Source organism: Pan troglodytes, chromosome 1 (genome assembly GCF_028858775.2).
Source record: "Pan troglodytes isolate AG18354 chromosome 1, NHGRI_mPanTro3-v2.0_pri, whole genome shotgun sequence".
Taxonomy (NCBI): domain Eukaryota; kingdom Metazoa; phylum Chordata; class Mammalia; order Primates; family Hominidae; genus Pan; species Pan troglodytes.
The window spans coordinates 35,926,576-35,940,598 of record NC_072398.2 but is presented as its reverse complement, the minus strand read 5'-3'; the positions used below and the strand labels follow the sequence as shown (position 1 = coordinate 35,940,598).

Genomic DNA, 14,023 nt, shown 5'->3' with positions numbered 1-14,023 from the left:
GTTCACTGATTTTTTAAATCTTTTTTGTAGCTAACAGACTGTTTTCCACATCACAGATATTCAAATATTTGAAGAAAAATTTCTTTCTCTTACAAATCATCTCTTAAGCAGGCTCAGTTTTAGTAATTTTTGGTTATATGATGAAGCTTCTTAATTTTTCACAATTATTGGTAATTTTTCTGGTTGAATTTGAATGGACCAGTCCCTCTGAAAACACATAATACATAAAGTAACAATTATAGAACTGTAGCTTTATGATGAGAGAGAATGGCTTGTGTCCCTCCCTCCCCATGTGTGCTTATTATTATATTGTTTTTTAGCTCCCCCACTTCCAAATTACTCTTGAGGTGTCTGGGTTAAATGTAAGGCTGGGATTGATTGTTGGCCCAGTTATCCATTTGTTACAAAGTTTTATGATAGCTGTATGGTCTGAATTGAATTATTGCTCTAGAAACTGTCAGCTCATTAATTTTTCTTTTTAAAATTTTTTTCAATGTTATGATTTATTTACTTGCAACTTTTTTCTTGCTTTTTCTTTTTGATTTTCTTTAGTTTTTATTTTTAAAAATTTTATATTACAGACAAACAGAAACTTCTTCCTTTCATCTTTCCATTCTCTGATTTATGATGAATTTACTTTCCTTTGGCCTGGCATTTGCTTCAGCAGGCAGCCTTCCTTCAAGTACCTCCCTGATTGATGTATAATCTTTGATATCTTCCATTAGCCTCCAGGATCACTAAGTTCAAGGCCCCTTTGGAACCTAAGGAGCCCTGCCGAGGAGCTGAAGGCCTTCAGAGTCCTTGGGGTGATTGACAAGGTAATTCTTCAGTGTCTCTTCAAGAGTTCAGTCATAAATCGACTGCATGCTGACATTCTGTCTTTGAAGCTTTGGATCTTAAGGATATGAAACAAAAGGAGAAAATGACTCAAATGCATGTGCACTTTACAATAACAAAAGCAGAAGAGAAAAAGCTTTTATCTGAGCAATTCATGTAAGGTCATGCAAAATATATTTGAGCTAAAGGAGAAGGTGCATATTTGTTGGCATTCAGTTGAGTAAGGGGTTTGGTTTTATAGAAGTGTTATAGCAGAGTAAAGATGTATTGTGTTAATTACAATTGCGAGCCAGTAGTTGTTCAACATTAATTAATATGGTCATTGTAATGGTCAAAAAAGTGGAATCCCCTTATAATTACCATTTACTGAGCACGTACTATGTGTCAGACCCTATGTTAGGCATTTTATATGATACAATCTTTCTTACAATTGTATTTGCATCTTGGTGGAAAAGTGATGTTTAGAGCAGATTAAATAACTTGGCCCAAAGTCACATAGCTAATTTAGGATGGTGCTGGGATTTGAACATTAATTTTTGTGACTCAAAAGCTGTGCTTTTTCTAGTACACTAACCCCTCACTTCACACCCACATGCATTTTAATTTTAGGGGTAAAAATACTGGCCTCACAGAGTTATCTGCCATTGTGTATGTGCAAATTTGGTGACATCTCACACCAAATATTAACAGTACTGTTCCTATCAGATGGTTTACAAGTGTAATTTAAAAGCCACAGACAACAAACCATGTTTTAAGTATATTTGCTCAACCACCGCTTTACCATTCAAAGTAAATAAAATGCTTTATTTAATATTAAGGGATAGGTTAATTTAGATATTTTTTCACCATTAACCATTTTTTATGAAGCACCTTAATGTTCATTTTTAACTTACTATACATTATTTGTGAAGTATGCGTGTGATTCCATCCTAAAATTGAGCAATATGTAGTATTCTCTAGCAATTTAGACAGTAAAAGTTTGAAGCATTCCAAAGGGAACATTAAGTTGGATATTACATAAAGCTGTCGGTGTCTTAAGTTCTGGCAAGGATGATTTTTCTCAAATTCATATTACTGAATTTTGAACTTAAAAAATTCTAAGTAGTAGGATTTTTCTTTTTTTAAGAGCCTGAAATATTTTCATAACCGTGTTTTCTGTGGCTTTTCCAGTTTGGAAAACATTCAGTTTGAGAGTAGTTGAAGACAATATAGTAATTGAGTAGTTTCTAGGTTCTCAGATTTCTTTGCAGGCAAGTATGCCTTCTTGAGGTACAGTGTCTGCCCCCTCTCTTAGATCTATTTCTTTGACAAAGTATGGCCTTTCATTGCTATGCTATAAGTGTGAGTAAGTTACCTTGAAGTCCTAGTAATAGCTAGTAGTCTCACAGGTTTGTTTAAATAAGGGCTTTTGGCTGGGTGCTGTAGTTTGCACCTGTAATCCCAGCACTTTGGGAGGCCGAGGTGGGCAGATCACTTGAGCCTAGGAGTTTGAGACTATCTGGGCAACATGGTGAGACCCTGCGTCTACAAAAAAAGAAAAAGCTGGACATGTAGTCCCAGCTGCTCGGGAGGCTGAGCGGAAAGGATCCCCTGAGCCTGGGGAGTTTGAGGCTGCCGTGAGCCGTGGTCATGCCTCTGCACTCCAGCCTGGGTGACAGAGTGAGACTCCGTCTCAAAATAAATAAATAAATAAATAGATAGATAAATAAATAAATAAATAAATATCAAGTATTTAAAAAAAAAGAAAAAAGCTGGGTGTGGTGGCTCACGCCTGTAATCTCAGCACTCTGGGAGGCCGAGGCCAGTGGATCACTTGAGACCAGGAGTTCGAGACCAGCCTGGGCAACATGGTGAAACCCCGTCTCTACCAAAAATACAAAAAATTAGCTGGGCATGGTGGCACACACCTGTAATCTCAGCTCCTCTGGAGGCTGAGGCAGGAGAATCACTTGAACCTGGGAGGCAGAGGTTACAATGAGCCGAGATTGTGCCACTGTACTGCAGCCTGGGCGACAGACTGAGACTCTGTCTCAAAAAAACAAACAAACAAACAAACAAAAAACACAACAAAACAGGAAAGAAAGAAAGAAAATAGAAGGACTTTTGACAGTAGAAGAATTCCTAAGTTCTGCTGAGGGATAATTTGGTACTGTCTTTACTTACTCTGTTTAGCTGGGAAAAGTGTTCGGTGTTTAGAAGGTGACATTTAACTTTTTTTTTTTTAATTGACAGAATCTCATTCTGTTGCCCAGGCTGGAGTGCAATGGCACAATCTTGGCTCACTGCAGCCTCCACCTCGTGGGTTCAAACAATTCTTCTGTCTCAGCCTCCTGAGTAGCTGGGATTTATAGGCACACACCACCATGCCTGGCTAATAGTTTTTTGTATTTTTAGTAGAGACAGGGTTGCACCATGTTGGCCAGGCTGGTTTCGAACTCCTGACCTCAGATGATCCACTTGCCTCGGCCTCTGAAAGTGCTGGGATTACAGGTGTGAGCCATGGTGCCTGGCCTAACTTTTCTTAGTAGAGATAAGGGAATATGTATTTGGGGAATTAAGAAGCTTTGGGAATTAATAAGTCTTTAAAATTTATAACATATTCCTGTGAAAACATAAGTAGGTATAGGCCGGGAGCTGTGGCTCATGCCTGTAATCCCAGCACTTTGGGAGGCCGAGGCGGGCAGATCACCTGAGGTCAGGAGTTCAAGACTAGCCTAGCCAATATGGGGAAACCCCATCTCTACTAGAAATACAGAAATTAGCTGGGCATGGCGGTGGGCGCCTGTAATCCCAGCTACTCGGGAGGCTGAGGCAGGAGAATTGTGTGAACCTGGGAGGTGGAGGTTGCAGCGAGTCAAGATTGCACCACTGCATTCCAGCCTGGGCAACAGAGCCAGACCCTGTCTCAAAAAAAAGAGGAAAAAAAAAAAAAGCAGGTACATTTTTTGAAAGTTGAACTGTTTTTTAAAGATGTTACTTTCTATTGTACTGAGGACTACCTAAAATTTGGGTTTTAGAAACTTGAAGTATGGAAAATAAATGTTGAATAAATTCAAAAGGTTAGAAAATAGCCAGGATATATTGATCTAGTCCTACAGAACACAGTTTCTTTGATTCTGTTTCATTACAGTATTTGGTTTTTATGAGTTATTTTGAGTGCTATCTATTAACCTAGGAAAAATACAGTTCTGAATTGAACTGCATTAGGATTAGGATTTCACAAACTTTTATGTAGAAAAAAATAAAGCTGATTTTTAATTAATATCTAGACTGTAAGCTCTGTGAAAACAAACTTGTGTCTTTCTTGGTCACCACTATGTTCTCAGTACCTAGAATCGCTTGGCACATAATGGGTGCTCAATAAATATTTGTTGAATAAATGAATTGAAACTTAATTTTAAATATATATAGAATGACATCTACTGGTACAATATGAGACTGCTACCTGGTACGATTGTATGAGGTGAGAACTCAGAAAGTGTTTACCCAGAGGGATAGTAATTCCATAGCTGTATGTTGATTTAGTATTCAAAGAGAAGTAAATGACTTTCTGTTCTTCAATTGGGATTATAAAATCCCTCATTAACATAGATATGCAAAAATTGTATATGAAGAATAGCCAGAAAACAAGGAAATGTTTAACCTGATTAAAAAAAATGTGTAGTCTTCAAATAGTTGAGGGCTGTCTTGAATAGGGGAACTATATAATGTTTTCTCTAATCTTGAGGGTGAAAAGGGCTATTAATTGTGTCAGAACAACAAGTGCAAACTAAAATCATCTCAGTTAAACCAGGAAGTCTGGTTTCTCTGTGAAAAAGGTAGTTAGGGAAGAGACTTGCATGCTAATATCCTCATAGGATATAACTAGAACCAAATTAGTACAAATTCAAGAGAAACAAATTATTGCTCATGATAAGAAATACCTTTTGAGAATTAGCATATTGACCAAAGGTGTGCTAGATTCCTTTAGATCTTAAGAGTTTCTTGTCATTTGAGACATTCAAGTGAAGGCTGAAAGATTGATCGTTGGGATGCTGTAGAATGAACTGGATGGAATTTTACATTAGATAACTTTTAAATATTTCTTTGATCCTGCAGGTTTATTTACATAGTCTTTGTGTAGCAATAGCAGGGGAGAGTAGAAATTAGCGGAAAAAAAACTCTGATGGGATGAGGAGGGTGCATTACTATTATTTTAATATAAGTTTTTATAGACATGGGTGCAATTCTTTTTGTTGTATTTGTGTGGTACGAATATACGGGATGTGCTTATATTTGTATGTGTATAAAGATTGTTTATATATGGTAATTTGTAATTGGGTTAGAAGAGTCTAGATTGGTAGTTTGGTAGTAGAATGCCCAAGTGCTAAGAGAGTTTCTGAGAAAGATCACTGTTGTTATAACTTCTCTATAAAAAGTATAAAGGAGCCCATAGTTTAGTATACAGTAACGTACCAATGTTACTTTCCTGGTTTTGATATTGAATTAGAACTATATAAGGTGTCACCACTTGGGGAAGCTGGGTGAAGGGTACATGAGACTCTTTGTACTGCAGCCTCCTGTGAGTTAAAACAAGAAAAGGGTAAGGGGAACATCGATGACTTGAAACCCAGAGTATACTAAGATTTGATTCCCTCATGGCCAGTTAACTCTTCTGCTTTGTGAGTAGCCTGAGTCATTCTGTGTGTACATGTGTGTATGGTATTCACAAGGAAGATCGGTGAAGATCGTATATCTGGATCGCCCAAATTTATTGTCACTGAAAAACAACTTAAATATGCTTTGCAAGTCATCGTTATAAGAGATGCCACACACTTTGTAAGTCTGTGACTATTTACTAGGTCAGATGCCTTCACATTTTGTAATCAAGATAGCTTCCCAACTTTATCTGATGCCTGCTAGGCAGAATTCTTAAGTTGACTTGCCATTGGAAAAATGTAGGCATTTCTATTTTGTAGCTAAAATATAATTGAGAAAATGTGTGGAAATTGCTCAAATTGAGTAGCTGTTGAAAAATTGGTACTTATTTTTTAAGGTACCTAAGTAATATCTTCTCTGATAATATGTGGAAAAACATGTATTTGGAACACAGAAGCATCAATATTTGGGTATTTGCTCATTAAGGGAACACTGGATTGAACTGGATTAAATCAAAAGGACATAGCACAACATTTTTTAAGTGCTAAAAGGAAAGAACTATCAACGCAGAATTCTATATCCTGTGAAAATACCTTTCAAGAGTTAAGGGAAAATAAAGGTATTCTCAGATGAAGAAATGCAAAGAGAATTTGTTGCTGACCAGCCTACCCTAAAAGAATAAAGTGCGTTCTCTAAACAAAGTGGAAACAATACATGCAAGAATCTTGTCACATTAGGAAGAAAGAAAGAACATTGGAAAGGGTAAAATACAAGTAAATACAATGGACTTTCTTTCTCTTTAGTTTTGGAAATTATCTTTTATGGTTGAAGCAAAAATTCTAACACTCTCTGATGTAGTTCTAAGTTTATGCAGAGAAAATATTTAAGGCAATTATAAATGAGGGAGAGTAAAGGGACATAAAGGAAAGTAAAGTTTTTATGCTTAGCTTGAAATGGTAAAATGATGACACCAGTAGTTTGCAATGAGTTATGTATATATAATATAACTAGAGCAACCACTAAAAAGCTTTTTAAAGTATACACTAAAAAATGCTATATAGGCTGGGTGCAGTGGCTCACACCTGTAATTCCAGCACTTTGGGAAACTGAGGTGGGTGGATCACCTGAGGTCAGGAATTTGAGACCAGCCTGGCCAACATGGTGAAAACCCGTCTCTACTAAAAATACAAAAATTAACCAGCATGGTGGTGCACGACTGTAGTCCCAGCTACTCAGGAGGCTGAGGCATGAGAATCGCTTAAATCTGGGAGGCAAAGGTTATAGTGAAATGAGATCGTGCCACCGCACTCCAGCCTGAGCAACAGAGTGAGACTCCATCTCAAACAAACAAACAAAAAATACTGTAGATAAACCAAAATGGAATTCTAAAAAATGTTCAAATAACCCACAAAAATTCAGGAAAATGGAAACAGAGAGAACAAACAGAATGCAAAATATAACATGCAAACTTAAGCCCTAACACGTTATAAATATAGCAGTTAAAAAAACAGAGATTGATATTGGTTTAAAGATATGACCCAACTTTATGGTGTTTATAAGAAACTCACTTCAAACATAATATAATGAGATATATATATGATATATATACATATATCATGATACATATATATCGATATATATATGATATATATATTTTATATATCACATGTTTGAAGTGAGTTTCTTATATATCATGATTTATATATCATGATGTATATGTATATATATCATATATGATGCATATATGATGTATATATCATATATGATATATATCATGATATATATCATTATGTTTGAAGTTTCTTATATATCATGATATGTATATATGTAAAAAGTAAAAGGATGGAAATGACATGTCATGCAAACATTAAAGAAAACAGGAGTGGCTATATTAATACAGGATAAAATATGCTTCATACCAAAGAAAATTATGAGAGACAGAGAGGACATTAGATAATGATAAAAGGACAATCTACCAAGAAGAAACAGCAATCCTACAAATGTATATACCAGACATCAGAACTGTAAAATATATGAAGCAAAAGCTGATAGAAAGTGAAAGGAGAAATAGGCAGTTACAGGTGGAGACTTCAACTGTCTCAAAAACTGATAAAACGGTTAGACAGAAAATCAGCAACAATACAGAAGAACTCCATAATACCATCAACCAACAAAATGTAACTGACTTTTATAGAACACTCTACCTAAGAACAGCAGACTACACATTCTTTTTCAGTGCCCATGGAACAGACCATTTCTAGGGCCGAAAAACCTCAACAAATTTGGAAGTATTGAAATCATACTGAGTGTGTTCTCTGACCATGTCTGAATCAAATTATTAATCAGTAACAGAAAGATAACAGGAAACTCTCCAAATACCTAGAAACAAACAGTTATACTACTAAGTAATTCATGGGTTGAAGAAGAATCTCAAAGGGTATTTAAAAAAAAAACGCATATAGTTGAATGAAAACAAAAGCAGAACATACCGGAATTTATGGGACACAGCTAAGCCAGTGTTCAGAGAGAAACTTATAACACTAAATGATTATATCAGAAAACAGGAACAGTCAAATCTAGGTTCCTAACTCAAAAGAACTAGAAAAAGAACAAAATAAACCTAAAGCAAGCAGGAGGAATGTAAAGAGCAGGAAGCAATGAAATTGAAAATAAGAAACCGTAGACAAAAATTATTGCATAAAGCTGGTTCTTTTCAAAGATCAATAAAATTGATAAACCTCTAACAAGAGAGACAAAAAAGAGAATACACCAATTATTACTGTCAGGAATGAAACAGGTATGGATCTTGCCTACATCAAAAGGATAACAAGGGAATACTACAAACAGCCCTACACATGTAAATTTGATAATTTAGATGGAATGGACCAATTCATAGAAAAGTACGAATTACCACCCAAAATAAATAGATAATTTGAATGGCTCTTTAACTATTAAGGGAACTGAATTTATAATTAAAATACTACTAAGATGAAATCTTGAGGCTCAAATAGTTTCACCAGAGAATTCTACCATACTTAAAGAAGAGTCAACACCAGTTTTACACATTTTCTTCCTGAAAATGGAAGAAAGAGAAACAGTTTCCAGTTCATTTTATGAGACCAGTATTACTCTGATATCAAGACATTAGAAGAAAGAAAACTATAGACCAATATTCTCATAAGTGTAGGTATAGAAACCTTCAACAAAATATTAGAAAATAGCAACAAAATCTAAAATTAATTCTATACCATGAATTTATTATTTAAATTCATTTAAATTCATTAATTTCATTAAATTCATATTTATCTTTTCAAGAAAACCAACTTTTCATTTCATTGATCTTGTATTTTTTTTTTTTTTTGCCTCAATTTGATTTATTTCCCCTCTGATCTTTATTTTCTTCTACAAATTTGAGGTTTGGTTTGTTCTTACTTTCTAGATCCTTGAAGTACATCATTAAATTATTTGAAATTTTTCTTTTTTAAAAAAATTGGGCATTTATTGCTATAAACTTTTCTCTTAGTGCTGATTTTGCCATAGCCCACAGATTTTGGTATGTTGTATTTCCATTTTCATTTGTTTCGAGAAGTTTTTTAATTTTCTCAATTTCTTCATTGACCCATTGGTCAGTCAGGAGCATATTGTTTAATTTCCGTGTGTTTCTGTATTTCTGACGTTCCTCTTGTTAATGATTTTGTGTTTTATCCCATTGTGGTCAGAAAAGATGCTTGACATGATTTTTTTAAAAATTCGTTCATACTTGTTTTATGGCCTATTTTGTGGTCTGTTCTACAGAATATACCATGTGCTGATGAGAAGAATGTGTATTTTCTAACTGTTGGGTGAAATATTCTGAAAATATCAGTAGGCCTATTAGATTTAGTGTGTAGTTTAACTCTGGTTTCTTTGTTGATTTGCCGCTGGATGATCTGTCCATTACTGAGAGTGGCAGTTAGAGTCTCCTACTATTATTGTATTGCAATCTGTCTTTTCTTTATTAGATCTATTATGTTTATTTTATATGCTTGGTTTTACAATCTTAGATTTGTAGTCTGTTTTATCTAAGTAGAGCTACTCCTGTGCTTTTTTGTTTTCCAGTTGCATAGAATATCTTTTTCCACCCCTTCACTTTCAGTCTATGTGTCTTTATAGGTAGGGTAGGTTTCTTGAAGACAGCATATAGTTGGGTCTTATTTCTTTATTCAGCCACTCTGTGCCTTTTAATTAGAGAATTAAGGCCTGGCACAGTGGCTTATGCCTGTAATCCCACCACTTTGGGAGGCCAAGGTGGGCAGAATCACCTGAGGTCAGGAATTTGAGACCAGCCTGGCCATCTCTACTAAAAAATACAAAACTTAGCCAGGCATGGTTGTCCATGCCTGTAATCCCAGCTACGTGGGAGGCCGAGGCAGGAGAGTCACTTGAACCCAGGAGGCAGAGGTTGTAGTCAGCTGGGATTGCGCCACTGCACTCCATCCAGCCTGGGTGACAGAGCAAGACTCTGTCTCAAAAAGAAAAAAAAAAATTTAAATTCAGTATTATTATTATTATTGATAAGTAAGGACTTACTTTATTTTAACAATCTTTTTTTTTTCCTGCTTATTTTCTGGTTATTTTGACACTCCTGTCTTTTTTCTTGTCTTCCTTTGTGGTTCTGTCTGTCTTTGTGGGTAAGTACTTTTCTCTGGTAGTATGTTTTAATTTGTAGCTTTTTATTTTAGGGAGTGTCTTATAGGTTTTGTGCTGTGGTTGCCAGTTACCATGAGGCTTACAAAAAATATCTTACAAATATAACAAGAGACAGTTCATCTTAGGTCACAAATAATAAGAATAGAAACAAAGGCAAAAAAAAAACTACACAAAAATAATCTGCAGTTTAACATCATCACCCCCACATTTTGACTTTTAGTTGTCTCACTTTACATTTTCTATATTACCTGATTTGATAAAATCAGGTAATTTGATAAAATCAGTGGATTTTGCATCACTGTTAACAGTAGTATAGGATTCTGGGTTTGTTTATATACTTAATTTCACCAGTGTTTTTTCTTTTTTTTTTTAAACCTTTTTTTTTTTCCCTTCAAATTGAAGAACTCCCTTTAGCATTTCTTATAATGTAGATCTGATGGTGGTGAATTCTTTCAGCTTTAGTTTGAGAAATAGTTTCTCTCTCCTTCATATCTGAAGTATAATTTTGCTGAATACAGTATTCCCGGATGGCAGTTTTATTTTTGGTTTGTTTTTTAAGCACTTTGAAAATGTTGTTTCACTCTTGTCTGCGTGGTTTCTGTTGAGAAGTCTTGTCAGACAATGTGGAGGTCCTTTATATGTTATTTGCTTCTTTTCTCTTGTTGTTTTTAGGATCCTCTCTTTGCCCTTGACCTTTGAGAGTTTGATTATTATGCCTTGAGGTAGTCTTACTTGGGTTGAACCTATTTTGTGTTCTGAGATTTTTTTGTATCTGGATATGTATATCTTTCGGAAAAATTTCTGTTATTTCTTTGAGTAAGCATTCTAGCCCTTGGTGTTGCTCAGCTCCCTCTTGAACACTAATAATTCTTAGCTTTGGTCTTTTGAGATAATTTTTAATATCTTATAGGCAGCTTCATTCTTTTCTACTCTTCTTTTTTCTCTTCTGATCATGTATTTTCAGATAGCCAGTCTTTGAGCTTTCCAGTTCTTTCCTCTGCTTCATTCATCTGCTTTGAGAGCCTCCAGGAAGTTCTTCAGTTCAGCAAATGTGTTTCTCAGTTCCAAGACTTCTGTTTGATTTTTTGTTTTTCAGACAGTGTCTCACCATATTGCCTAGGCTTGACTGCAGTGGCACAATCATGGCTCATTTCATCCTCTATTGCCTAGGATCAGTGATTCTCCCATCTTAGCCTCCGGAGTAACTGGGACCACAGGCTTGTGCCACCATACCTGGCTAATTTTTTTTGTAGAGATGGGGGTCTTCCTATGTTGCCCAGACTGGTCTTGAACTCCTGGGTTCAAACAGTTCTCCTGCCTTGGCTTCCCAAAGTGCTGGGATTATACCATGCCTAGCCTCTGTTTGATTTTAAAAGATTATTTCAGTTGCTTTTTTTTAAATTTTTTTCTTCTTCTTTTTTTTTTTTTTTTTGAGACAGGATCTCACTCTGTCACCTAGGCTGGAGTGCAGTGGTTCTTGGCTCATTGCTGCCTCCACCTCCCAGGTTAAGGTGATTCTCGTTTCTCAGCCTCCCAAGTAGCTGAGACTACAGACATGCGCCACTATGCCTGGATAATTTTTGGCATTTTTAGTAGAGACGGGGTTTCACCATGTTGGCCTGGCTGGTCTTGAACTCCTGGCCTTAAGTGATCCACCTGCCTCGGCCTCCCACAGTGTTAGAATTATAGGCATGAGCCACTGTGCCTGGCCTAATTTCTTTTTTAAAATTTCTTTGATAAATTTTTGAGTTGCTTTTGTATGTTATCTTGGAGGTCGCTGACTTTCCTTATAACTACTATTTTGAATTTGTGGTTAGAGAACTCACAAATTGCTTTCTTGTTAGGATCAGTTGCCAGATTTTTGTTTTGTCCTTTTGGGGAGGTCATGGTTCCCTGTTTGCTGTTGTTTCTTGTGGGTGTATTTTATGTCTTTGCATTGAAGGATAGTTATTAATAGATATTTATAGAATAGTTATTTATTCTAGTTTTTTTTCTGTCCATCTTGTTTTGGTTTCTACTGGATATATTTGCTTAGTGAATCTTTACATCTAGGTAACTGCCTCTTTTTAGCTCTAGGAGGTACCTTAAGCTTGGGTTGACCTCGGCTCTGGTAAATGATCAGAGTGATGCCTGCTCTGAAGGTGAGAGGTCCCAAAGGGATTAGGCTGGCAGTGTGTTAAGGCTAGCTAGAGGTTTGTGCCCAGGAGTCCATACCTCTTCTGCTGAGCGGCCTCTCAGATTGGGCATCTCTGTTTGCTGAGTAGCAGAGCAGACTTTCCAGGGTTGGGGGTGATAGTCCCACCTCCTGTCTTTGTCTCTGCCTGTCCTCAGGAATATTTCTCCCTTTAGGCAGTCACGATGCTTCCCATGGATTAAGGTGGGGACAAGTCTCCTGCTTGGGAACCCAAGATGTTGGGGAACCTGGATGACCCCCTCAGTCTTACCTTTTCCAGTATAGAAATGTAGCTGGGTGGAGGGAGGGCGAGATTTTCTGCTTGGTGCCAGGCAGAATGGAGGGGGAGGGGTGTCACAGATGTGGAGGTCTGATTCCCTTGCCATCTGTTCAGAGTTGTTTTTTGTTTGTTTGTTTGTTTTTTTCATACTTCTCCACGGCCCCAGGAATTATCTCATTCTCATATTTGAGTTCCATGTTGTTACTGGTAAAAATCTTGGCACTTACATATTTGTTTGTTTGTTTGTTTTTCTATTGGAGAGGGGGGAGTGAAAACAGCTTGCACTTATATTTCTATGTATGAACAATGCACACATAAAAACTGGAATTAAAAATACAATACCTTTATAATAATATTGAATTACGAGATGTAAATATAACAAGACATATGAGCTTTTATGCTGTAAACTTCATAGCACTGATGAAAGAAATCAGAGGTCTGAATTATTGGAGAAACATTTATTAGCAGATTCACCATAGATGTAAATTCTTTCCAAATTGATACACAGTTTTAAACAGAGTTTCTATCAAATTTTCAGCAAGGTTTTTTTTTTTTTAAATGTAAATATAGACCTGATTATTCTAAAACTTATTTGGGAAGTTATAGGAACTATAATAGCTAAAATAGTTTTCAAAAAAGAGTAAGGTGGGAGAGTCACTCTGTTTGATTTCATGACTTTACAGTAATCAAGATTGTGTGGTGCTGGTATAGAGACACACACATAGAGAACAGCATACAAAATGTAGACATAGTCCCACAAATATGGCTAATTGATTTTTGACATAGGTTCAAATCAGTATAATGTAGGAAGGTTAATATTTCCAACAAATATTGCTAGAGTAATTGGGTATTCTCTAGCAATAAAAGTGTACCTTGGCCAGGCATGGTGGCTTATGTCTGAAATCCCAGCACTTTGAGAGGCCGAAGTGGGTGGATCACTTGAGGTCAGGAGTTCGAGACCAGCCTGGCCAACATGGTGAAACCTTGTCTCTACTAAAAATACAAAAATTAGCCAGGCGTGGTGGTGGGTGCTTGTAATTCCAGCTACTCCGGAGGCTGAGGCAAGATAATTGCTTTAACCCAGGAGGCAGAGGTTGCAGTGAGCCGAGATCATGCCAGTGCGCTCCAGCCTGAGTGACAGAGTGAGCCTTTGTCTCAAAAAAAAAAAAAAAAAAGTGTACGTTGACATATCCTCACACTTCTTAAATTTTTTTTATTTTTAATTTTTGTGGGTACATAGTAGGTGTATGAATTTATGGGTTATATGAGATATTTTGATACAGGGATGCAATGTGTAATAATCATATCAAGGGAGATGGGTATCCATGCCCTCAAGTATGTATTCTTTGTGTTACAAATAATCCAGTTATATTCTTTTAGTTATTTAAAAATCTGCAATTAAGTTG

The 14,023-nt window shown here is 36.2% G+C and overlaps 1 protein-coding gene across 39 annotated transcripts in view; it reads left to right on the top strand.

Moving 5' to 3' along the window:
* RPS6KC1 (ribosomal protein S6 kinase C1) overlaps positions 1 to 14,023 on the top strand; it is a 213,609-nt gene that overhangs the window by 114,855 nt on the left and 84,731 nt on the right. For 20 of the 39 annotated variants that reach the window (XR_001712482.4, XM_016938503.4, XM_001171184.7 and 17 more), the window contains one exon: positions 726 to 818. The exons of the other annotated variants lie outside the window; for them this stretch is intronic. Coding sequence is in view for 15 of the 20 variants with exons in the window: in XM_016938503.4 (XP_016793992.1) it covers positions 726 to 818 (93 nt within the window). In the remaining 5 variants the exon portion in view is untranslated. The remainder of the gene's footprint in view (positions 1 to 725; positions 819 to 14,023) is intronic. 39 annotated transcript variants of the gene reach the window in all.